We start from the raw sequence: 27209 nt of genomic DNA, 5'->3' as shown, positions 1-27209 counted from the left end.
CCTACTGCTGGCACAGGGCCCCCCCGCCTGCTCAGGGGCCCCATAGCGGCTGGGCGGCAGTGCATGGAGATCGATTTTCCCTGCTCAACGCAGAATGTAACTGTAATGGCGCGCTGCGCACGCCGATACAGTTCCATAGCGTAGCTCCGGGTGGGCCCCACAGAGCGCAGGGCCCGGGGCCACCGCCCCCTCTGTCCCCCCCCCCCATCCCCGTTAGCTACGCTACTAAGTAGGTGTAATTAGAGACATGGAGACAGTGGGATCTGTAACTAGGCTTTTTGTCACCTGGGGCATAAAGTTCAATGTACTGCCCTCGTCCTGCATCTAAGTATTTGGACCCAGGAAAAGTGTCTTATTGACATCACTTTAGAGGCAGAGAGGGGGCATTATTAGTATATGGAGGCACAAAAGGGGAATTATTACTATATGGAGGCACAGAGGTGGCATTATTACTATATGGAGGGACAGGGGGCATTATTGGTATATGGAGGCACAGGGGGGCACTATTAGTGTATGGAGGCACAGAGGGGGCATTATTAGTATATTGAGGCTCATAGGGGGCATTATTAGTATATGGAGGCACAGAGGGGGCATTATTAGTATGTGGAGGCACAGAGAAGGCAATATTACTATATGGAGACACAGAGGGCATTATTAGTATATGAAGGCACAGAGGAGGCATTATTACTATATGGAGGCACAGAGAGGGCATTATTAGTATATGGAGACACAGAGGAAGCATTATTACTATATGGAGGCACAGAGAGGGCATTATTAGTATATGGAGACACAGAGGAAGCATTATTACTATATGGAGGCACAGAGAGGGCATTATTAGTATATGGAGACACAGAGGAGGCATTATTACTATATGGAGGCACAGAGAGGGCATTATTAGTATATGGAGGCTCATAGGGGGCATTATTAGTATATGGAGACACAGCTAGGGCATTGTTAGTATATGGAGGCGCAGAGAGGGGGTATTATATGGAGACACAGAGGTGGCATTATTACTATATGGAGGCACAGAGAGCATTATTAGTATATGGAGGCACAGAGGGGGTATTATTACTATATGAAGACACAGAGGTGGCATTATTACTATATAGAGTCACAGAGGGGGCATTATTACTATATAGAGTCACAGAGGGGGCATTATTACTATATAGAGGCACAGAGAGGGCATTATTAATATATGGAGGCACAGAGAGGGCATTATTAGTATATGGAGGCACAGAGAGGGGGTATTATATGGAGACACAGAGGTGGCATTATTACTATATGGAGGCACAGAGAGCATTATTAGTATATGGAGGCACAGAGGGGGTATTATTACTATATGAAGACACAGAGGTGGCATTATTACTATATAGAGTCACAGAGGGGGCATTATTACTATATAGAGTCACAGAGGGGGCATTATTACTATATAGAGGCACAGAGAGGGCATTATTAGTATATGGAGGCACAGAGAGGGGGTATTATATGGAGACACAGAGGTGGCATTATTACTATATGGAGGCACAGAGAGCATTATTAGTATATGGAGGCACAGAGGGGGTATTATTACTATATGAAGACACAGAGGTGGCATAATTACTATATAGAGTCACAGAGGGGGAATTATTACTATATGGAGGCACAGAGAGGGCATTATTACTATATGGAGGCACAGAGAGGGCATTATTAGTATATGGAGGCACAGAGGGGGTATTATTACTATATGGAGTCACAGAGGGGGCATTATTACTATATGGAGGCACAGAGAGGGCATTATTACTATATGGAGGCACAGAGAGGGCATTATTAGTATATGGAGGCACAGAGGGGGTATTATTACTATATGGAGACACAGAGATGGCATTATTAGTATATGGAGTCACAGAGGTGGCATTATTAGTTTATGGAGGCACACAGAGGGTATTATTAGTATATGGAGGCACAGAGGGGGTATTATTACTATATGAAGACACAGAGGTGGCATTATTACTATATAGAGTCACAGAGGGGGCATTATTAGTATATGGAGGCACAGAGGGGGTATTATTACTATATGGAGACACAGAGAGGGCATTATTAGTATATGGAGTCACAGAGGTGGCATTATTAGTTTATGGAGGCACACAGAGGGTATTATTAGTATATGGAGTTCCATTATTAGCAATATTAAAGGCACATATACAGTTGGTACGGATACTAAAAATGCCCCTTTGCGGAGTGCGTGCAGAGCTGATATCTTACTCCTAAACACTCCAGCAACAAATATGAAAAAGACTCGTGATGGTTCTTAATGTTAAGCTTCCAGCACTGCTTGTCGCTTTTCTGTCCCCTTACCCAACACTTTGGTGAACTAATGTGTTAAATAAACCAGCAGCAAGCTGAAATCCTTCATGTGAGTGTAGATGATTTTCTACAAACCTCTATACATCAATAAAAGCACCATTTTGGGCTTTATTATATTAATAATGCACTTTGTGCCTCAATACAGTCGGTACGGAAAGTATTCAGACCCCTTTAAATTTTCCACTCTTTATTTCATTGCAGCCATTTGGTAAATTCAAAAAAGTTCTTTTTTTTTTTCCTCATATACTCTGCACCCCATCTTGACTGAAAAAAAACAGAAATTTCAAAATTTTTGCAAATTTATTAAAAAATAAAAATTGAAATATATGGTCAGAAGTATTCAGACTCTTTGCTCAGTATTGGGTGGAAGCACCCTTTTGAGCTAGTACAGCCATGAGTCTTCTTGGGAATGATGCAACAAGTTTTTCACACCTGGATTTGGGGATCCTCTGCCATTCTTCCTTGCAGATCCTCTCCAGTTCCATCAGGTTGGATGGTGAACGTTGGTGGACAGCCATTTTCAGGTCTCTCCAGAGATGCTCAATTGGGTTTAGGTCAGGGCTCTGGCTGGACCAGTCAAGAATGGTCACAGAGTTGTACTGAAGCCTCTCCTTTGTTATTTTAACTGTGTGCTTAGGGTCAATGCCTTGTTGGAAGGTGAACCTTAAGCCACATCTGAGGTCCAGAGCACTCTGGAAGAGGTTTTCATCCAGGATATCTCTGTACTTGGCTACATTCATGTTTCCTTCAATTGCAACCAGTCATCCTGTCCCTGCGGCTGAAAAACACGCCCATAGCATGAAGCTGCCACCACCATGTTTCACTGTTGGGATTGTATTTATGCAGGTGATGGGCAGTGCCTGGTTTTCTCCACACATACCGCTTAGAATTATCACCAAAAAGTTTTATTTATTTTGACTTTAAGAAAAGTAGACCCCAAACATTGTCCTGTAAAATAACAAAATCGGATATTACTTGCCCACCCAAAGTCCTTCGCTGGCACTCTACTACTGCTCCAGTGTTAGCGATCACATCATATCAACAGCTCACATCACCGCTGCAGCTAATCACTGAGCACAGCTTGGTTCAGGGTGATGGCACAAGCTGCAGAGCTCAGTGATTGGTGACAACAGCTCACATCACCGCTGCAGCCAATCATTGAGCACAGGTTATCGGTTTAGGGAGATATGGCACAAGCTGAGCTCAGTGATTGGCTGCAGCAGGAGATATAAACTGTCAACCTGATGTCTCCAATCCAACAAAAACCCTGAGATCGCAGCAGCGATGGAGAGCTAGGGCAGGATGAGTACTATCTCATTTTGTTGTTTCACATGACAAGCAACATTTTTCGAAAAGTGAAAAACCACTTTAATGTATGGAGGCATATCGGGGGCATTATCAATTTATGGACATAACTTTGGCAGCGTCAGTGGTTATCTGAACAAGAAGTTGTTGGTGAGAAATATTGGCCCTGGAGCCCACGGGATCCTAGTTATTTTACATATACAGAGCACGGTATATGTATTATTACTACGTATGAGTGTATATATGTAGACATATATATATATATATATACTTTGCTAACTATGTATTTTGCTTTTAGATCTTTGAACAGAGGTTCGGTATCAATTTACCCCACAAGTTTCGTGACCACAATTACAAGGTGCTGACGTTCTGTGACCATTGTGGGTCGTTATTATGGGGGCTAATGAGGCAGGGATTACAGTGTAAAAGTAAGTCATGTTGTAATAACCCGTGCCGCCATAGTGTGCAGTAGAATGGTACCGCTTCATTCTATATGTATTATCTGGATTTTATGTAAAAAAAAACATGGGAACCAGAAGGACTCCTTCAATGAAAGTTTGGCTCCTTTTCACAGTCAGCCTGTCCTACGCTTCATGTCAGCTATAGTAGTGGATGTTTTGATAAGTGTGAATAGCGCCATACTACATTGTATACCCAAACTCCGCAGTTTTGTCCCTGGTTCCAACACTCATCCCACAATGCAAAACCGGCTTTCATATTGGACTCATTTCGTGAAAACCTCCCTGTTGCCGTTTTTACTACAGTTCCTATTACCCCTTTCCATGTGGCGCACTTTCCTAACCGTTTCCCTCTCTTGTTAGATTGTTATCAATTTTTTAAATTGGCTGTTAACAACGTTCATTAGAAACGGGCAGTGTACTGGGGCCAATTGGCTAAAAATATCTAAAAGAAATTTTGTTTTTGTTCTTATTAACCAATCACAGCGCAACTTTCATATTGCCAGAGCTGTTTAAAAAATGAAAACTGAACCCTGATTGGCTGTTGTGGACAAGAAAGACCATCTTTCTTTTAGACCGCTTTGATCATTTTGGTTATTTATGTGTCATCCTGGAAGCTATTTTCCCACATACAGCTAATTTCTCGGGAAATCCAGAACAAGAGTATTGGCACGGCAGATAATAGTATAGTGTGAAATATCACACACTGGTGAGAGTTAGAAAACATGTATAGAAAGAAAGTCCTATGTGGATAATACACTTTTTCTCTTTTAGGACACTATGGGCTTTCTTTATCGAAATGGGCCTTGTTGCCCATAGTGACCAATCAGGGCTTAGCTTTCAAGTCTTACCCAGTTCAGGAGAAATGAAATGAAAGCTGTATTTTGATTGGTCGCCGTGGGCAACAAGAGCCGCTTCTCTGTTAGTTTTGTGACAGTTTTTAGTTTAGTAGTTATTGAACCCATAGTGACCACCAATATGCAGACATTGAGGGGCCTTACTCTACGGCATGTTATATTTTATGTAGACCCCACACAATTGCCATCTAATATGTAAAAAAAAGTTGAAAAAAATATTAGTAAATTAAATTATAAAACACAAAATTCTAATAATACATTAATAAACCCCTGCCTGTCACTTGTAAAGCCCCACCTTTTCCACAGTGACCTTAACAAGGGCATGTTGCATATGAAAATAACCATAAAATCTGTCTGGAAAATGTAACTTCTGCTTTAATAATTTTTTTTTTATGTATTGAAAAAATAAGTTCACACATGTCATCCTTTCCCATTTCCAGTTCGGTTACAAGCCTGCTGAATCCATCACATGATGGATACCAATGATCCTTTGAGTTCTGTTGTGGTGAGAGTCACCCTGACTTCCTCACATACGAGTCCTTGCTTTGACCTAACATTCCTGTTTCCCCCACAGTAATGGAGGAGAAAGCTGCTGCCACACACCTCTGGCAGCAGCTTGTTTAGTTGGAAAACAAAAGGATCGGGCGTAAAAATTGCAACGCCCTGATACTTCATTTCTCTGATATCTTCTATTGACTGAGAGTCAGGAGGTTCCAAAAAACATCAGATGGTTGGCAGGTTCAGACGATTTCCATCCAATGTGTATTTGGGGCCTTAAAACTGACCATACATATAAGGCCTTTTTCAAATTTCCGTTCTTTGACGTTAGTCAAAATCCTCCAGTTTCTGAAAAAAACGGATCCGCCCCTTTTTTGGCAGATCCGCTTTTTCCCCCCATAGACTTGCATTAGTGGCGGATGTTGACTGACGGTCGTCCGTTGGATTCGTTTTTTGACGGATCCGTGAAAATTTTAGCGGTTCCCGGGCGGACCAGACGGACCCGGCAACGTTTTTTTCGGTTGACGGTCCGCTATTTTTTAGTGCGCATGCACTTTGCTCCGGGAAGCATTTTAACCCTGAAATACCATTCTGGAAGCGGCGAAATTCTCTCTCTCTCTCTCTCTGCCGCGGTCGCTTTAAGTTTCGGCACTTTGCATCTTCTGCGGATCCGTCCTGAAAAGTGGTCCGCTGACATCCGATGTATGCCGCGGTCGCTTTAAATTTCGGCACTTTGCATCTTCCGTGGATCCGTCCTGAAAAGTGGTCCGCTGACATCCGTATGTCACTAAACTGAGGCGGATCCGTTGTTTTTTTTACCTTTGGCGGATTTCAGCAGACTGCTGACAGCAGAAATGTGAAACAGGCCTAAGATGACCAAAGGCTGTGTGCTGAAAGAATATTCGGCCAACTGCCATCTCAGCCAACTCCCTTGAGCACAGGAGCCGTCGGCCAGACGAGTGAGTGAGAAAGCTGTTGACTGACGCGTTGGCTGGTGGGTTATCTCAGGGAGAAAAATGCGATTGCAGACATGCCTGATCGGCATCTCTCTCCCAACCATCAGTCGGCCGGTGCCCCTATACATATTCGACCCTTGGCCAAACCTGCCGACATTGGCCTATTCAGCCCATATAAGCCTAATATGTACAGACAGCTAAGAGATTTACATCTGACCTCATATTTCCAATTTTTTATCATAGGGACAAAAAATGAAGCCAGTGTTGGATCCACTAAGGTGCCCATTCTCCTCAGTTGTTGGGTTTCAGTCATGAAGTAGGTCATTTTTGGGGGTGGCAAATCATCACCAATCCTTCACACACATGCACTCACACCTCACATGAAGGCATGGTGACTATGCGTCCCAATGCAGAGCCCGGTAATTAGGAGGTAGGACAGAAAGTCATTGTGGATACACATAGAATCACTTATTATCACATATACTGTATATACAGTATATTTACACATTATTTGTCCCAGGTTGATGGGTTCTACATCCTTTGGGTTGTATATTCATGTTGCACTTGCGCTTTATTTGAAATCAGATTGATTATCCCCCTGGTCTACCACCATTTCCTTTCATAGACCTTCACTATTGCACCCATCCACTGTACTTCGTAGCCACCTTTTTTTGTTTCCGTGTTTGGATCTCTTTTTATTCCATGTTTTTAATGGTCTCTCCATAAAGATTTACTCTCTTTTATCTATTCTGGGTCTGACATTTTTTTCCTTCCTCACATTTTCTCTAGATCAATGCCTTAGGTCAGTATACTTTGGTATTTGTACTTGGATGAGTTAAAGGGGTTTTCCACTTATGGAATGCCCTTGTGCCCCAGCTACAGTTGGGGGAAACACGTAACTTGCCCTTTTCCAGGTCCGGAGCGGAGTCTCCATCGCTGCATCCAGGAATCTGTAATTGCCTACAGTGTTGATGTCACATCGAAAGAGCTGCAGACAATCAGTGAGTTTGATCAGCTCACCTAGTTTGATTTTTTTCAACTGTGGGTAAGAGGGTTTTCTTCCAAAACCAGAAAACCACCTTCTCTCTTATAGCAAACCACAACCCCCATTATGGACCATCAGTAGTCAGTAAATGCTCCCGGAATAGTAGTTAAAATATTGATGCAGAGTTCATCGATTGCCTTTTCAAGCAGTTTTTTGCACTGCATATTGTATTATGTGATTTTTTTTTCCAGCTTTGAAGCTGGCCTAAAATCCATAGGGACAAGTGCCGGCCTAAAATCCATAGGGACAAGTGCCGGCCTAAAATCCATAGGGACAAGTGCCGGCCTAAAATCCATAGGGACAAGTGCCGGCCTAAAATCCATAGGGACAAGTTTTACAACTCTCTAAAGTGCAAAAAGCAATAATGAATCTTTTCCGTCATCCACCAATAGGTTAAAATGGCCCCGAACATCTTTTGCATTGTTTGTCCCCAGCGCTGAGATGTAAAAACTTTCCTCCCTCTTCCGCACCCAAAATATCACATATCACTCACTGGACTTATCACATTAGCATTATTATTCTCTTTGCTAAATGGTTTTATTTCACAAATTTCCTTTAGCGCGAAAATCAAATTGCTGAGAAAATGCCTCCTCGTTCTGAACAAGGCAGCGATTTTTGCCGCATTGTGATCTTGACATTTTCTTGACCAGGTGTCCTACATGCATTACTGCTAGAGGGCAACGTGAGGCCGGACGAATAATCGTATCCTCTCTCCTTGTAGTATGCAAAATGAACGTGCACAAGCGATGCGAGGCCAACGTGGCTCATAACTGCGGAGTGAATTCGGTGGAGTTGGCAAACGCGTTGGCGGGAATGGGTCTGCAGCCTGGGAACATTCCTGGCACACGGGTAAGATGTCGCTTGTTAAGGGGTTAACAGCCAGACAAATGGAAACCGTTGTAGGAGAGCCCGGACCCAACGTTTGACCATTTGGAGAACACTGTCTGTATAATTGCCCATAGTTATACATGGTGGGCGAATTCTAAAAAGAAATTCCTCCAAAAATGGAAAATGTAATTATAGGGGGAATTGTGGTAGTGTCTTCATAAATGAACAGTGAACGCTTTCTGAGTTGCTATTGGTGAACCGGTAGTTATGAGCGGACGTGTTCGGATAAGGTGTTACCTAAGCATGCTCGGGTGCTAACCAAGTGTCTTCGGCGTGCTCGAAAAATATGTTTGAGTCTCCAGGGCTGCATGTCTCGCAGCTGTTCAACAGCCTGGTAATCCTTTCATGTGTTGCAGCTGTCTAACAGCTGTGAGACATGCCGGCACAGGGACTAGAACATATTTTTTTGAGTATGCCGAAGACACTCTGTTAGGACCCAAGCATGCTCATATAACACCTTACCCCAGCACGTTTGCTCATCACTAATGGTTATCTTCACTCATGACATTAGCCACATGATGACATTCCTGTGATAGTGGGGTGTCTAAAATGTTTAAAGGGGTATTCTTAAGAAAAAAAATAACAGGAAATGTGATAACTTGTCTTACTGCAGGCAATCCCAGCAATATCCAAGAATGGGGCCATGGAACCCCAAAAACGGGACTCCCCAGCCCCCTTCCTGAATGATGTGAGATGCATATGTGCGGCGTCCAATCTATTCATTGTTTATGGTGCTGCCAAACATTGCGTTGGCAATTTCCATCAGTCTTATAGACAATGAATGGAGATGAGTCGCACATGTGCTCCACACTCCGTTCAGTATAGAACTGCAGAGCCCTGTTTTGTGGATTCTAGAGCCTGTTTTTGGGATTGTTGGGGATCCCAGCGGTCAGACACCCACAGATGAGCAAGTGATCAGCTATCTTGAAGATAGAGGAATAACTTGATATTTTGGGAATAATTTTTTAAAGGTACAGGAACAAGGCTGCACAACATGGAAAGGCAGTCTCTTGTATAGCAAGTAGGGCCTTCTGGTGCCTGATATTCTTCATGCATACACTAGAAGCACAGACATTATATCACTCTACATTGAAATAAATGCCATACAGTATCCGGACCGTTTAAGGGAATCCAAGGTATATACTGCTGGGCTCTTTATTAGTATTAGCTTTTTTCTGTGGGTTCAAGGGACCTCTAGACTCTATGGTTGGGTGTGACTGCAGCTCCTGCACCCACTATAGTTATACCTTGGAGATTCATCAGCTGCAGGAGTTATAGACAGCCAGACGCCCCATATAGAAGGCAGAAATGGTTTCTAACCATCTCTGCCTTCCTGATCCCTGTATACACAGAGCTGACCGAGAGTTGTGCATACAGTTCAGGAAGCACTAACAGCGCTTTTTCCATATGATCGCCGGGTGCCTGGAGGGAGGAGGATTTGCTGGGAGACCGCAGACACAAATATGTTCAGCCGTGCAGACAGACGACTGAATCTCCCCTATAACTTGTACTAATGGCACGGGATCAATTACAGCAGAAATAAGATGTATTAAAAAAAAGTATTTAAATGTTGAAATGCTCCCCAAAGGTGTAGAAAGGGTAAGCAATTTGTGATGTATTTTAATGATGTATTTTAATGGCCCTCTGTGTTGAAAAAAAAATATTATAAATGTGAAAATCACACTTATTACCACAAGGTGGCGATCTTTGATAGTTTTGTGGACGTTCTACCCATTCCAGGACTGGCACATTGAGCCCATGGAATCAGTTAGTTCTTTGCCGTTTGTTCCAGTTTTGCTGATGCCTGTAAAACAAAAATGAATCCATTATTATTATTGTATTAAGCGATTAAGGTAAAGATCCATTGCATTTGTGTAATTATTGCCCTAATGAGTGATGCACATGTCTGTGATCAAACTGCGTTTTTGAACAGATATAAAAAAAATAATACTTGTACGTAGTACATCCACTCATATAAACAGGGATGTGCTGCCGACAATAATGGAAACTGTTGGGAATAAATAATCGCTCAGTCTGTGCGTTACAGAGACCTTTAACAGGAATCTATCAGCCGAATTTTGCTATGTAATCCGAGAGCAGCAGAGTGTAGAGGCAGAGAGCCTGATTCCAGCAATGTGCCACTTAGTTTACAGTTGTGATCGAATCACTGTTTTCTCTGCTGTAGATATAGCGCTGCTATGAATGCTGAGTTGTGTATAACCCGCCCACACCCCTGATTGGCAGCTACCTGTATACATTGTTTTCAAGATGCCAATCATTGGTGGGGGCGGGTTTACACAGATTAGCTGGACTGTCTTGCACATGACACCTAGTCCCTGTAGTGATAATTTCTTGCTGATAAAACACTGATTGTATTGAAACTACAGCAAGCTGCTGAGCAAGTGACACATCCCTGGAATCAGGCTCTCTGCCCCTATATCATGCTGTTCTCGTATTCTCTCAGAATTGGCTAGGAAGTTCAGCAAAGTGTCTATTCCACCAGTCTACTCCTGGCCTCAGGTGCTGTAATCACACCCACTTGGGTTGATTGACAACTTTTTCGCTGTGCCCAGCTTAGATTCAGAGCAGGATGTCATGCACCTGTGCCAGAGCTCCTGCCGTGACGCTATGATGACAGTGAAGATGATGATGGTCCCCCCATGTGGGTGTGATTATAGCACCCGAGGCCGGGACTGTTCTGGGAAAATAGGCGCCCGATGGACTAGGTGACTAATTGGAAAATCATGAGCAGCAGTTTTTGCCTCTCATATCAACACACCTAATAGAGGCGCAGGGATGGGCATCTTTATGAGACTGCGGCTTTGGGGAATCTGACAGATTCCCTTTAAATTATAAATGAAGTCAAATATTAAATGTTTTGTTTTTTTCTTTGTATTTTTTAGCATTCAGACAATAGTCCATCCAGGTCAGAAAACGGCTCTGAAGAAGATTCTCTGTCCAACACGTCCTCTCAGTACAAGTTTGGGATTGAGGATTTCACCTTCTTACGTGTTCTGGGGAAAGGCAGCTTTGGGAAGGTTGGTGTCCCTTACCAGGTCTGGACATATGCTGCACATTTATTAGTATCACAGCGTTTTCCGTAGGCCTTCACAATCTAACGTCCTTAATCAGAACATGTAGGGCAGCCAAATTTGGAGTCAATGTACAAATCTAATTAACACTTGCAGGGACTTTTCTCCAAAAATAGTTCCTTACCTTTCTATAGACTTTCTGGTTCTGCAACTCAGTTTCAATATATTAAAGTGAATATGTCAGCAGATTTTTGCTATGTAATCGGAGAGCAGCATTATGTAGGGGCAGAGACCCTGATTTCAGCAATGTGTCATTTATTAGGCTGTGTTTTGCTGTTTCAATAACATCAGTATTTTATCAGCAGGAGATTATCACTATGACTAGTCTCATGCCTCCTAGTCTAGCCACGCCCCCAGCACTGATTAGCAGCTTTTTGTCAATATACAGTATACACAGAAATCTGCCAGTCACTGGTGTGGTCGGGGTTATACAGAGCTCAGCACTCGCATTGCTAGATCTGCAGCAGAGAAAACTGTGATTGCATCATAACTGCTGCACCCAGTAAACTAAGTGACACATCGCTGGAATCAAGGTCTCTGCTGTCAGATAACATAGCAAAAACCTGCTGACAGATTCTCTTTAAAAAGAAAAGAGCTACAATAAAAGACACTTCCATGGACAAGCCATATTTATTTTAGAAAATCCTTTTTGTGTATCCTAATAAGTTCTTCTTCTGTTCAGGATTAATGAGGAGTGAGCGCCATGCTCTAGTCTCTGCCCACATGTTTTACGCCTGTAAAGCCCGTTACACACTGCGATATCGTAAGCAATATCGCTGTAAAGTCACCGATTTTGTGACGTTGCAGCGATATTGTTAGCGATATCGCTGCATGTGATACTTACCTCCGACCGGCTCCCCCGCTGGTTATCGCTGATCGCGCGAGAAGCTCCTGGACCATTCCTCGTCGGCCACTTCCTGCTGGGCTTCCTGTGGCGCTGACAAGCGACGCGTGGACGCGGGAGGACGCAGGATCGCCGCGTCTGACAGGTAAGTAGCGATCCCCGACCACCGCTATGTCGCTGGTGAGATCTGCCTGTTTGGCAGCTCACTAGCGACCACCTAACGATGCATCAGCGATCCTGACCGCGTCATATCGCTAGTCGGGATCGCTGATGCATCGCTAGGTGTAACGGTACCCTTAGACAGCCAATGAACATGCAGGGATTGCCTGCTGTGAACAATATGGGGGATATAATTTCATGTCACTCGACTGCACCATATCTGGTCTGAGATTATAGACCTCCTTCAAAAGTGTGAAGCTGAGACAGGACACATGGCTTAACAGGTGGTCCAGCTTCAACAGCTCCAAGTGAAAAAGCTCACACCCTCCAGCAGCATGGCTGGTACCAAAGCCTTTCTGGCAGTATGAGCCCAAGCTGCTTAACTGCTTCAATCAAATCCCCCCCCAAAGACAAATGGGAGCCGTAATTTCATGAGGAGTTATGGAGTTATCGTACATCTTAACTGTATACTGGTTAAATTTTCGAGATCTTGGGAATGGGCTGAACATCCGCCTGGGTCTTGATCTGTTCTAGCACCCTGTGGTGGGGAAATACGTAGACTGGCTTGTAGAAGCCAGGTAGCAAAGCCATGTTTGGTCTCCATGTGTAATGGGAATCCATATGGATCCAATGGCGTCCGATGCTCTATGACCTTCCATTACACAGCTGACATCAGCCCAAAAAAATATTACCCCTATTGGCACTGCAAAAGGGCAATCGAGAAAAGCCAGGCAAAGTGCCAGAATTGGCGCATCTAATGTGATGCGCCTCTTCTGAGATGGCTGTGGTCTGATATTTTTAGGCTGAGAATGGCCGAATAACCATGGATCTTCCTAGCCTTATGAGTCCGCAGCTGTCTGCTTTACCTAGGCTGGTTATCAAAAATAGGGGGACCCAAAGTCATTTTTTTCCAATAATTTATTTAATTATTATAAAGCGGGCTAAAAACACCTTTCTAAACACATTTACTACTTATGTGCTTTAATTTCACTGCGGATTTATTGCATTTAATGCAAGTCTATGGGGAATTTCCGCGCCGTATTGTCAGTCTGTAAAACTGGAGTAATACTCTGACAACATTGTTCCCAGCTGCGGGGAAGAGTTAGAGATGTGTCCAGCCGTCTTCCCCATGCTGTTCCCATTCCATTTGAGCGCTGTTTCTATCTAGTTCAGCGATTTTCCTGCCTCTCCAGCCCTTCTGTTGGGGTCTTCCGAAAAAATGCTTGAGTTTCACATTGACCTCCATTATACTCGGTACTCGAGTCAACTGCATCCGAGCGTCCAACCTGCTCGATTCCAGTACTGAGCTCTCCAGCATTTTAGTGCTTAATCATTACTATTCAGGGTTCTTCATTTTCATTAACCAAAAATATTTTAAAGAATATGGACACCTTATCGGCACTAATTTTTTTTTTTTTTTTACTTTAGGTTGTGCATTTTTTTTATTAAAAATTATTTAGTTAAAAATTTAGCTTTTTTTGCCTTTGATGGCATCTGTACTGGCTGCAGAATGAGTTAACTGTCCCATCAGTGAACTCGACCTGATGGGAGAGTTCTAACTATTTTATTGTTTCCTCTGAGACACTCGCAGCTAATTCCCGGCCACATGAATCTTGAGATTAATTTTTTGGTCCTAAATTAGCTCAGAGAAGCTCTGAAAAACAAACACTCATCAAAGGAGTTGCCTAACATGTCCTTAGTTAACTCATTCTGCAGCCAGCAATAGGCAGTGCAACACAGAAACTATAGAAGGTAACCGGTGCCACATTTTTAATGAAACTCAGTTGCAAAAATACATGCATTTAGGTTAAAAAAAAAAAATGCCCCCAAAAGTGTCCAAATTATTTTCAGTTCTTCCAAGCATGCATGTGTTTTCAGTGGGGAGAGAGGAGTAAACCTTAGCCAGATGGATCTGTCTGCAAGAATGAAAGGATTGGGCATATTGAAAACCATCAGCCTGATCTTTTCCTCCAACCTAATCTTTCCTAGGAGAGTCAGTAAGCCCCCATACACATTGAGATGGTCATCTGGTCCTGAATTAAGTGGGTTCCTCCACCAATGATGTTTTTGGAAGCTTTCACGCCTGCTGATTGTTGTAGTTGACCGCAGACCGTTCTGATAATATTTTGAGCTGATAACTCCAGTTTCTTGGTGTCTTGTGCCTGCAGGTGATGCTTGCCAAATCCAGAGAGGGTGATACTCTTTATGCAGTGAAGGTGCTAAAGAAGGATGTGATTCTTCAAGATGATGATGTGGAATGCACCTTGACCGAGAAACGCATCCTGGCCCTGGCGTGTAATCACCCGTTTCTTACTCAGCTCTTCTGCTGCTTCCAGACTCCGGTGAGATCTCCAGTGAACACTTCACTTCTCACTAAACAGATGTGTTGTTTTCCAGGACTCAGGATGTAAAGGCAAACCAGATTCTCCATTTTTCATATTTCTGAGTTTTTGCCCCTCATCAGTACAAATAAAAGACCGGCTGTCTGAGTGAGAGAACGTAAAGGGGTTGTCTGGCCTTCGGTTACAGGTCTGCAGTGATTCATAGACTGAGAATTCTCCAGTGGCAGCTCTGGGAGCAGGTGGTCATGTGACCGCAAGTAAGTGATTTGCATACTTCTGGCCACATTTGGACTAGACGTGACCTGCCTCGCTCTATTCGCTTGTATTGAGCAAGGCCACGCATGTCTAGTCAGCACATGACCACATTTATGCAAATATTTCTGAATGCGCCCCTTGCCGCTCCGTGTGCCAGCACCTGAGAATCTCATAACGCAGAGTGAGTGCGATGTGAGGATTCACAAATATGGAGTCACTCAGAGTGACTGCAGACTTGTACCCCAAGGCCAGACAACCCCTTTAAAGAGGCGCTATACAGTTGTAACCTGGCACGAGTCGGTAGCCATGGGCGAGGTGTTTGTTTCTTACACCCCGGCACATTACGTGAAGAAGGGTGTCTTAGCTGGTGTAGACTTGTTGTAGGGGCACTACGCCTGTGAAGGCCGCACTTTACCAATGTTGTTGGTTGGCCAGGACCAGATGTTTCACTGTTCAAGAGGGAGACCACCAGTTCTTTCAGAATGAAATTTTACTGAAGAAAAGTTTGACAACTATATACATGAAGTAGCGAGCACATTTCTTCTCGTACCTTCCAATATCCCAGAGCATCTCTGTACAAATTGTCTTCACTTCTCTTGTTTCAACCTTCACTAGTCCCACTTGTTTCTGCACAACCCAGCCTAGTACCACATTACACTCATGAAAGTCATATTTATCTAGTCACCTTCTACGACAGCCATATCGGAGGATGTATCCCCGCCCTAATGGGGGACAGGAAATGCACAAAAGGTTAAATAACCCTCCCCTTCCTGCTACCTCCAGTGTATTTCCTGTCCCCTATGGGGCATGAAGAGGTTCGGATAGTGCTGCTGTGGCCGGCGACTGGAGGCACTACGACGATTACCTGGAGCCGGGCGGCCGACGGTCGGGGGCTCCGCTCTCCTCCACTCAATGGCTGCTCCCGTCTCCACTTCGGAGGGATTCGGGACCCCTACCCACCACTCCTGCGCCCCTCTGCGGGGAAAGCGAGGCAGTGATGTGCATCCGGGGTCCTCTGTGAGCTCCCCGGTGTCCTCCTCCACATGCGGCAGGCGCACGCGCGCACCGGAAGTGACTGTAGGACCGGCGCCGAACTTCCGGTGTGCCTCCCACCGGCGTTCCTGGCTGGAACGCTCATGCGGCCGGTATTACCGTCTCGGGCCCCCGTCAGCGCTGGAGCTCCACCGACACCGGCCGCTAAGCAATAGAGGCCGGACTGCGGCCAAGGAGGTGGAGCCAGCAACCCCAAATGGGGTGGAGGAACGGGACGGCCGCTGAACAATCAGCTGCAAGGAGGGGTGGTTGGAATGACCCCCACCTGTGGACCAAGGGAGGAGGAGCATAGAACACGCTGGTGAACCTCGACTATTTAAACCCTGGTCTGGGTGCATCCAGGTAAGGCCATTTTCTGTACAGGTGACTGTGACAGACTGACCATGGATGGCGATAAGCCCTCATTATCTGCTTCTGCGGAGCCCAGCGTTCACCCTCCTTCTGTAAGTAGCGGGGTGGGTCCCCCTTTCTTGTCCTGGTGGTCTCTGAGGTGACTTAGCATGCCTTCTCTCTCTGTTTTAGGGAGACAAGGCCTCTGACCCTAAAAAGAAACGAGCCGCAAGTGTGTGTGGTACCAAACTTCCCTCGGCATATAGGAAGAAGCTATGTCAGCCCTGCACAGATGATGTAATACGTGCAGAGCAGCCCTCCCTACTGGACAGTATAAAAACCCTCATCAAACAAGAAGTCCAAACTTCTATCATGACCATTGCCCAGACCGCGACGCCACAGCCCCCTCCTACTAGGAAAAGGAAAGCAGCCCCGGTGGAATCTGACTCGGACTAGGGCGAAATTGATACCTCTAACTCAGAGGATGCTTGGGAAAATGAGGGTTCCACTTCCGCCCTCATATCCGATAACAAAAAATACTACTTCTCGTCTGAAGATATGGGGAATTTAGTTAATATGGTAAGGGGCACTATGGGATTGGAAGAGGCGGAAGTGGAATACTCTATTCAGGATGAGATGTTTGGGGGACTGAAGCCCAAAAACCAAAAGGGGTTTCCCATCCACGAAAACATCCGAAACCTGGTTATGCAAGAATGGGCCCTCCCTGAGAAGGGACTTAGTGTCCCCTCAGAACTGAGGAACCAGTTTCCCTTGGATGGAGATTGCTCCCTATGGGAGGTCCCTAAAGTGGACGTGCAGGTGTCCAGAGTAACTAAGAGAACGGCTCTTCCATTCGAAGATTCATCTCAGCTCAAGGATCCCATGGATCGTAAAACGGAGAACTTGCTCAGGAAATCCTGGGATGCCTCCACAACCCTGCTTAAGGCCAATGTAGCCTCTACAGTCATGGCCAAAAGTTTAGAGAATGACACAAATATTAATTTTTACAAAGTCTACTGCTTCATTTTTTCCAATGGCAATTTGCATATACTCCAGAATGTTATAAAGAGTGATCAGCTTAACAGCAATTACTTGCAAAGTCAATATTTGCCTAGAAAATGAACTTTATCCCCCAAAACACATTTCAACATCATTGCAGACCTGCCTTAAAAGGACCAGCTAACATCGTTTCAGTGATTGCTCCATTAACACAGGTGTGGGTGTTGATGAGGACAGGGCTGGAGATCAATCTGTCATGATTAAGTAAGAATTACACCACTGGACACTTTAAAAGGAGGCTGGTGCTTGGCATCATTGTTTCTCTTCTGTTAACCATGGTTATCTCTAAAGAAACATGTGCAGTCATCATTGCACTGCACAAAAATGGCCTAACAGGGAAGAGTATCACAGCTAGAAAGATTGCACCTCAGTCAACAATCTATCGCATCATCAAGAACTTCAAGGAGAGAGGTTCCCTTGTTGCCAAAAAGGCTCCAGGGCGCCCAAGAAAGACCAGCAAGCGCCAGGACCGTCTCTTAAAAGTGTTTCAACTGCGGGATCGGGCTACCAGCAGTGCAGAGCTTGCTCAGGAATGGCAGCAGGCAGGTGTGAGTGCATCTGCACGCACTGTGAGGCGGAGACTCTTGGAGCAAGGCCTGGTCTCAAGGAGGGCAGCAAAGAAGCCACTTCTCTCCAGAAAAAACATCATGGACAGACTGATATTCTGCAAGAGGTACAGGGAGTGGAGTGCTGAGGACTGGGCTAAAGTCATTTTCTCTGATGAATCCCCTTTTCGATTGTTTGGGACATCTGGAAAACGGCTTATTCGGAGAAGACGAGGTGAGCACTACCACCAGTCTTGTCTCATGCCAACTGTCAAGCATCCTGAAACCATTCATGTGTGGGGTTGCTTCTCAGCCAAGGGAATGGGCTCTCTCTCAGTCTTGCCTAAAAACACAGCCATGAATAAAGAATGGTACCAGAATGTCCTCCAAGAGCAACTTCTCCCAACCGTCCAAGAGCAGTTTGGCGATCAACAATGCCTTTTTCAACATGATGGAGCACCTTACCATAAAACAAAGGTGATAACTAAATGGCTCAGGGAACAAAACATAGAGATTTTGGGACCATGGCCTGGAAACTCCCCAGATCTTAATCCCATTGAGAACTTGTGGTCAATCATCAAGAGACGGGTGGACAAACAAAAACCTTCAAATTCAGACAAAATAAAAGCATTGATTTTGCAAGAATGGACTGCTATCAGTCAGGATTTGATCCAGAAGTTGATTGAGAGCATGCCAGGGAGAATTGCTGAGGTCCTGAAGAAGAAGGGTCAACACTGCAAATATTGACTTGCTGCATTAACTCATTCTAACTGTCAATATAACCTTTTGCTACTCATAATATGATTGCAATTATATTTCTGTATGTGATAAAAACATCTGACAAACACACTTAAAAACCAGAGGCCAGCAGATCATGTGAAAATATAATATTTGTGTCATTCTCAAAACTTTTGGCCATGACTGTACATGTGTAGCCAGGTCCCTATTCCGCTGGCTGCATAAGCTGGAGGACCACCTCACTCAGGGGACCTCCAGGGAAGAAATCCTTGACTCTCTTCCCCTATTACACAAAACGACAGAGTACCGAGCTAAAGCTTCTGCTGAATCCATACGAGTAGTAGCAAAGTCTGCGGTCCTCGCCAACTCAGCCAGAAGAACACTGTGGCTCAAATCTTGGGGAGGAGACTTTACGTCAAACAAAACTCTGTGCGATTCCCTTTCAGGGAAATTATGTATTTGGCCCAGCTCTGGATGACATCCTGGAGAAAGCCACGGATAAGAAGAAGTCGCTTCCAGAACAAAAGAAACCTAGAAAACAATTTTTTCGCCCCCCCTGTGACCAGCCGTCCCAGAGAGATTTCAAAGGGAAGGGCCGACTCTCGAATTTCATAGATCAATGGCAGTCCATAACCTCAAACCAATGGGTTCTTCACACCATTCGCGATGGACTGAGATTGGAATTCGAGAGTCCTCCCCCTCAATGCCTGAGAGTAACCTCCCTACAGGCACACCTCCAAAAATCCTTGCTGTCAGACATAAAAACACTGCTGCAAGCAAGAGCGATCTCCCCAGTTCCACAACAGGAGATAGGCAGAGGCCACTACTCTCGCCTCTTCGTAATTATGAAACCCTCAGGGAAGCACAGGGTTATAATAAACTTAAAGCCCTTGAACCAAGTGATAAAGTACACATAATTCAAGATGGAGTCGGTCAAGTCAGCAATCTCCCTCATAGGACAAAATTGGGTGATGGCCACAATAGACCTGAGGGACGCTTACTATCACGTCTCGATTCATCCAGACCACAGGAGATTCCTCAGGTTTGCAGGTTCCCAGGGTCCCCAGGTCAACCACTACCAGTTCAACGTCCTGCCGTTTGGGGTGTCATCAGCCCCTCAAGTGTTTACCAAGATAATGGCAGGGGCAATGATCTTCATTCGCCAGCAGGGAATCTGCATTGTCCCATACCTAGACGACCTTCTAATAATGGCTCCATTAATATCTCGCCTGAACCAGGATGTAGAGAGATCCCTGGAGATTTTACAGTCTTTAGGTTGGATTCCCAACCTGGAGAAATCAGACCTTGTTCCCTCTGCAAGGAAAAAGTTCTTGGGGATACTCTTGGACTCAGAAAAGCGAACATCTTTTCTACAACTCGACCTTGTTCAGAGAGTCTCCAAGTTCAGAGACCAGAGGGCACCAACCCTAAGAGGCTCAATGTCCATCCTAGGTTCACTCACAGCCTGCATTCAAGCTGTCTCATGGGCTCAAGCCCATACTCGGATCCTTCAGTCCTATGTACTCCGGTGTTCAAAGAAATATCGGAATATATTGAACAAGAGGACCCCTCTTCCCGGTCATGTGAAGGCGTCTCTCCTATGGTGGCTGGACTACCAGAATCTCCAGCGGGGTGTCAGCTGGGATCAGCTCCCACTGAAAATTGTCACCACAGACGCCAGTCAGAGAGGCTGGGGTGCTATAGTGGAGAAATCACACTTCCAGGGGATATGGGCCCCAGATGTCAAAGCCAGCTCCTCAAATTTGAGAGAACTGAAAGCTGTAGAGGAAGCGTTGTTGGCAGCGTCAACCCTTGTCCAAAATCATCATGTACGCATCTGCTCAGACAATATGACTACAGTGTCCTACATCCGACACCAAGGAAGCACAAAATTCTTCGACCTAAAATTGGTGGCTGCAAGAATCTTTTCTTGGGCAGAAAAACATCTGCTGTCCATATCAGCAATACATCTAAGGGCATCAGACAACGTGGAGGCGGACTTCCTCAGTAGGAAAGATGTCCATCCCAGGGAATGGAGCCTAGACCAAACAGTTTTTTTGTCTCTGGTGTCAAGGTGGGGAAATCCTGATGTGGACCTTTTTGCCAGTGTCAAGAACACCGCACTGCACTTGCTCACTGAGCCAGTGCGCGTGTCCTGAGTACAAAAACAGTGCTCAAATATACCTGTGGAGCGGGCAGCAGCGGTGACGATGCATGCTCCAGGACCTGAAGCACGTGACTGCTGGGGGCGTGGCCTAAGCTCCACAGAGCTAGGAGCTGCAGTGAAACTCCTAGAAAGGTAACTACAGGACAATGTTACCAAGGGGCATAGACAGAGACAGAAACCAGATCAAGCCGGGTCAAAGCACGAGATAGCAGGACAGTACCAAAGGGTTAGACAGAGTGAATAGTCAGGACGTAGCAATAGATCAGAAAATCAGAACGGGCAATGGACGGTACAATAGGGACAAACTGCAACAGAGTAACAATAGCCAAGCCAGGAGGTCAGAACCGGAAAAGACAATAGTACCAAAACGAGAGACGGAGTACAGAGTGAGGGAACAGGCCGGGTCATACACGGGAATCAAACAAGCAATGCAGAATACACGCACACCAGGGGGGTCGGTCAGACACACAGCCAGAATAACAGTATAGCTGACAGAGAATGCTAGTGAGTATAAATACCCCTCCCAGATCCAAAGAGAGGCCGGCAAAAGTTAACCCTGTGAGAACAGGACATTAACCATGTCCTAACCATGACAGCCAGCGGTCAAATCGTGAAGGTGGAAACATTTTAATCCCTCAGTCCCACCGACGGATTGTGGGAAGTAGAAGCCTTCTCCCATCCGTGGCAGGCCAATCTGGCTTACGCCTTCCCTCCGATTCCCATGATAGCGAGAACACTGCAGAAGATACGGACAGAGCAAATCACTACAATCCTAGTGACTCCCTTGTGGCCAGGCAGAAGCTGGTACGGAGCCCTATGGAACATGGCTCAGGAAGGCCCAATACTTCTGCCCCAGAGGGCCAATCTCCTTCACCAGGGCCCTCTACTGCACCCAGACCCGCACAAAATGATCCTTGTGGCCTGGCTACTGAAGTCGAAATTCTAAAGGCTAAAGGCCTGTCCGAAAAAGTATTCCAAACTCTACAGAAGAGTAGGAAACCTGTGACTAATGCCATCTACGGGAAGGTTTGGAAGAAGTTCTCATCTTAGTGTTCCCCAAATGTTCCAGACCCCTTCCATCCTAATATCGTGCAGATCTTAGAGTTTCTTCAAGATGGCCTAGACCTAGGGCTCACACCTGGTACATTGAAAGTTAAGGTGTCAGCCCTTAGTTCATTCTACAATCAAGATCTGGCAAGCCATTGATGGATCAAGCGATTCATAACCTCAGCAACTAGGGTCTGTCCCAGACTTCGTAGTCAGGTTCCCCCCTGGGACTTGAACCTAGTTCTCAAGGGCTTGACCAGGGAGCCGTTTGAACCACTGTCCTCCACGACTCTCTGAAAAACTTAACACTAAAAACCGTGTTTTTGGTAGCAATTGCTACCGCAAGGCGCATAGGAGAATTGCATGCCCTTTCAATACAGGAGCCATACTTAACCATCATGGAGGATAGCATCATCCTGAGGTTAGGTCCCTCCTTTATGCCTAAGGTAGTCTCGAATTTTCATAGGTTCCAAGACATTGTATTGCCTTCCTTCTGTCCAAACCCCTCCAACACGAAGGAAGAAGTGTTTTACACCCTCCATAGAATAGTTCTCTTCTACCTCCAGCACCCGGAGAGTTGGAGGATTGACCAGAATTAATTCATTCAAATTTCCGGTCGGAATAAAGGCGGCCAAAAATACAATCGCGAATTGGACCAAGCAAGCTATCAGTCTCGCCTACTCGTCTCAGAACGTTCCCCCTCCTACATCTCTGAAAGCCCACTCTACTCGTTAAGTATCAACATCGTGGGCAGAAAGAGGGAACGCATCTTTTGAGCAGATATGCAGAGCCGCCACCTGGTCGTCTGTCCATACATTTACCAGACATTATAGACTAAATTTCAACAGAGATTTAATGTTTGGCAGACGTGTTCTGCAGGCTGTTGTCCCTCCCTAAGAAATTAGTTGTTGGCACTCCTCCAATATGGCTGTCGTGGAAGGTGACTAGAGAAAATAGATTTAGTCTTACCGGTAATTCGGTTTCTAGGAACCTTCCACGACAGCACTAATTTCCCTCCCTATCTGATACTCTTATTGGATGATTCCTGCACTTCGGTGGTAACTATACATGCTAGTGTGTACAGAAAAAACACTGGAGGTAGCAGGAAGGGGAGGGTTATTTAACCTCTTGTGCATTTCCTGTCCCCCACTAGGTCGGGGAGACATCCTCCGATATGGCTGTCGTGGAAGGTTCCTAGAAACCGAATTACCGGTAAGACTAATTCTATTTTTCCCTCTGTGGGTCTGCCTCGCATTCCCTTTTAAAGGGATGGTGCCAATATGGCCGAAACTAGCTTTGTAGCTTCCAGACACTTTAGAAACTCACTCCCGAGGAACTCACTTTGTTTCACATTCTGGTCCGTCCAGTACCAGGACCTGTCTCACTCAGTTTCCTAATTCTCTGGTCAGTCCACTGACCCGTATCTTCTTGATAAATCTGTTATTTGGTCAATTCTTTCTCTCTTTCCCATTTTTCAGGATCTTGCTATAGTCTCCTCGCTCGCCTAAGGGACACCCTTATGATGTGAGTTTGTTGACTAACCAGACCTCAGGTCTTTCTCTGTCACTCACTGAGCCTTATTAAACAGAAAACTGTCTCTTTCACTTGTGCTAAACCTTCCCACTATGGGCTAGTCCCAAACATTAACTATCACTATCCCTACTGTCAAACTATGCACATTATCAACGCTACTAACTATCTTTACCACACATCACAATTCACATTACACTTTATATAGCACAAATACTTGTCTCTTCAAGGGGGAAACATGGTCAGTATGCCCATCTCCTTACACAAAGCGAAAGTTGTTTGTTTTTTTTTTTGTGGAGCGCACCAGGCTGGTGTAGAGAGATGGGACTGTCTTCTAAGTCTCCCTATACAAGCTTGCTGCTCTCCCCAAAGAGAAACTTTACACGTTGACCCCATTGGATGACACATCATGGTGCATTTCATCAGGGGACCAAGGTGTCTGCCGAAAATCCAGCAAAAAGTCTTTAAATTGTTCACACACACTCCTCCGACCTTCCACTGTAATCATTGGTTTTGGCAGGTTACACTAATGCATGGATAATCTAAAGCAACATACTTTTTTTTTTCTAGATGTCAGTAATGTTTTGTTTCATTAGAAGAAATATATATATATATTTAGTAACTAGAGAACACGTCAATCTACTGGAATGTTTTCTGCCTAAATTGACAGGTAATCTAGTTGGGGCCGGCACCAGGCAATGGGTTTGAGATGGGGAATGATTACTTAATAAAGTCAAAATGATTAATGTCCAGCAGGGGGCGCAGTTGCACCACACTGGTGACTTTACTGGAGGTATAGTGAAAAAAGTTCTGTGCAAATCTCCCATCGCATCACACAGATTGCAGAGTTCTGCAAGATCTTTCTTTATGCATTATTGAATTTAGCTTGGCCAAAAGCAGATGGACCCCAAGACTTGCATAGTGGACAGTTAAAAAAGGGAAAAAGAATCTGTAGTGTGAATGAAGCTCTAAATATACAGATATACAGTGAAGCTGTTTGCTCTGTTATACGTCTACAGTGCTACATTTAGTGACACCTCCTAGGACGGCCATTTCTCGGCATTGTCAGTTTGTATTACCAGCGAACACATAAATTGTTTATATTTTCTTTATGGAAACTAATTCCAAAATGGAACACTGTGCAATGCATGTAGAAGGGAATCGGGTGCCTGCATGTCTACGTATATGATGACCGTCCCGATGGGTCACCTTGGCGCAGTGGGACGGCTTTTATGATTTTTTTGATCAAAATAGTGTTAGCTAAGTTCACTGTTATTTACACGTAATATTTATTTACTGCATAGTATTTGCTCATTTTGTTTTTATCTTAGGTTCTGCTTGTTAAATGGCCACAGTGTGAGTGCGCACCTATGCATTGCACTTATACAAACATATGCTCTGGCTCAATTTTGGGGGGGGTTTAATTTTACATTAGGAAAAAATAAATCTAGTATCGATTAATTTTACATTACACTGCAAAATTACAGTATTGCAGAGTACTGTACCAGCGCTCAAGAAATCGCAAGTTCAATCTCCCCAGTGGGACAAATTAAAAAAAATAAAATATATCTCTCTCTCTATATATATATATATATATATATATATATATATATACTACCATTCAAAAGTTTGGGGCCACCCAGACAATTTTGTGTTTTCCATGAAAACTCATACTTTTATTAATCAAATGAGTTGCAAAATGAATTTAAAATCTAGTCCAGACATTGACAAGGTTCGAAAAAAAGATTTTTATTTGAAATAATAATGTTCTCCTTCAAACTTTGCTTTCATCAAAGAATGCTCCCTTTGCAGCAATTTCAGCATTGCAGACCTCTGGCATTCTAGCAGTTAATTTACTGGGGTAATCTAGAGAAATTTCACCCCATGCTCCCAGAAGCCCCTCCCATAAGTTGGTTTGGCTTGATGGGCACTTTTTGTGTACCATACGGTCAAGCTGCTCCCACAACAGCTCAATGGGGTTGAGATCTGGTGACTGCGCTGGCCACTCCATTACAGATAGAATACCAGCTGCCTGCTTCTTCCCTAAATAGTTCTTGCATAATTTGGAGGTGTGCTTTGGGTCATTGTCCTGTTGTAAGATGAAATTGGCTCCCATCAAGCGCTGTCCACAGGGTATTGCATGGCGTTGCAAAATGGAGTGATAGCCTTCCTTATTCAAAATCCCTTTTACCATGTACAAATCTCCCACTTTACCAGCAATCCCAGACCATCACATTACCTCCACCATGCTTGACAAATGGCGCCAGGCACTCTTCCAGCATCTTTTCAGTTGTTCTGCGTCTCACAAATGTTCTTCTGTGTGATCCAAACACCTCAAACTTGGATTCGTCTGTCAATAACACTTTTTACCAATCTTCCTCTGTCAAATGTCTGTGTTCTTTTGCCCATATTAATCTTTTCCTTTTATTAGCCAGTCTCAGATATGGCTTTTTCTTTGCCATTCTGCCCTGAAGGCCAGCATCCCGGAGTCGCCACTTCTCTGTAGGCGTTGACACTGGCATTTTGCGTGTACAATTTAATGAAGCTGCCAGTTGAAGACCTGTGAGACGTCAATTTCTCAAACTACAGACTCTAATGTACTTGTCTTGTTGCTCAGTTGTGCAGTGGGGCCTAACACTTCTCTTTCTACTCTGGTTAGAGCCTGTTTGTGCTCTCCTCTGAAGGGAGTAGTACACACCGTTGTAGGAAATCTTCAGTTTCTTGGCAATATCTTGCATGGAATAGCCTTCATTTCTAAGAACAAGAATAGACTGTCGAGTTTCACATGAAAGTTCTTTTTTTCTGGCCATTTTGAGAGTTTAATGGAACAAACGTAATGCTCCAGATTCTCAACTAGCTCAGAGGACGGTCAGATTTATAGCTTCTCTAATCAGCCAAACTGTTTTCAGCTGTGGTAACATACTTGCACAAGGGTTTTCAAGGATGTTCTAACCATCCATTAGCCTTCTTACACAGTTAGCAAGCACAAAGTACCATAAGAACACTGGATTAATGGTTGTTGGACATGGGCTTCTATGCCATTGGGGCCCACTAGTAAATCTGTATTCTGTTAGCTGGCCCCGTGGCTGCTATGGGGTCCTTGGCCTCTTGTTAGTCCCACCTCTTGTGCTGGATTCTCCTCCCCTGAGGAACTTTAATGTCAGTAAACACGGCTAAGAAAGTGGAAAAGGTGTGGATTAAGAAACAGACCCCAAAGCCATAATGAGGTGTGCAGCCTGATCTTTGCTAGGGAACCCCCAATTTTCTCTATACGGCAAGTAGACGGCTGGGGTGTGACTCCCCTTTAATAGGTCATGCACAAAAAATGTTTTATTTTAGCTCTGACATGTACGTGGTGTTGAGTCGTATCTGCTGATAATATATTATCCTATAGAGAAATCTGCTAATAATTTCTTAGTGACTTTTTTTAGCTGAATGTCAGCAGTGTCCTCTGCCCCGGTTCTTCTTACTCCATAGAATGCACATGGAGTAACTGTAAACCAGCCATGCTGTGCCCGCACCATGACATAAGGGTCAGGTTTCCGCAGACTTGAGTGCAGCACAGATCAGAACATCACGGGCCCCCAGGCGACTGCTGACAGCTCCAGGCACGTGACTCCGCGCTAATGTATAGGAGCCGCACGATACAAGGCAAGAGGTCTGATGGGTCATTATTTGGGAATGTTGAGGACTCAACC

At 44.7% G+C, this 27209-nt stretch overlaps 1 protein-coding gene across 1 annotated transcript in view; it reads left to right on the top strand.

Moving 5' to 3' along the window:
* The window catches only part of PRKCH (protein kinase C eta), a 231701-nt gene that overhangs the window by 148082 nt on the left and 56410 nt on the right, over window positions 1–27209 (top strand). Inside the window, exons 6-9 of the mRNA XM_073571073.1 lie at window positions 3947–4076; window positions 8184–8311; window positions 11254–11388; window positions 14614–14787. Coding sequence (XP_073427174.1) covers window positions 3947–4076; window positions 8184–8311; window positions 11254–11388; window positions 14614–14787 — 567 coding nt within the window. The remainder of the gene's footprint in view (window positions 1–3946; window positions 4077–8183; window positions 8312–11253; window positions 11389–14613; window positions 14788–27209) is intronic.

This window comes from Dendrobates tinctorius, unplaced genomic scaffold, assembly GCF_039654945.1.
Source record: "Dendrobates tinctorius isolate UK_male_01 unplaced genomic scaffold, ASM3965494v1 ptg000006l, whole genome shotgun sequence".
In the NCBI taxonomy this organism is placed as follows: domain Eukaryota; kingdom Metazoa; phylum Chordata; class Amphibia; order Anura; family Dendrobatidae; genus Dendrobates; species Dendrobates tinctorius.
Note: the sequence above shows the minus strand (reverse complement) of the source record. Positions and strands in the feature narration are given on the sequence as shown.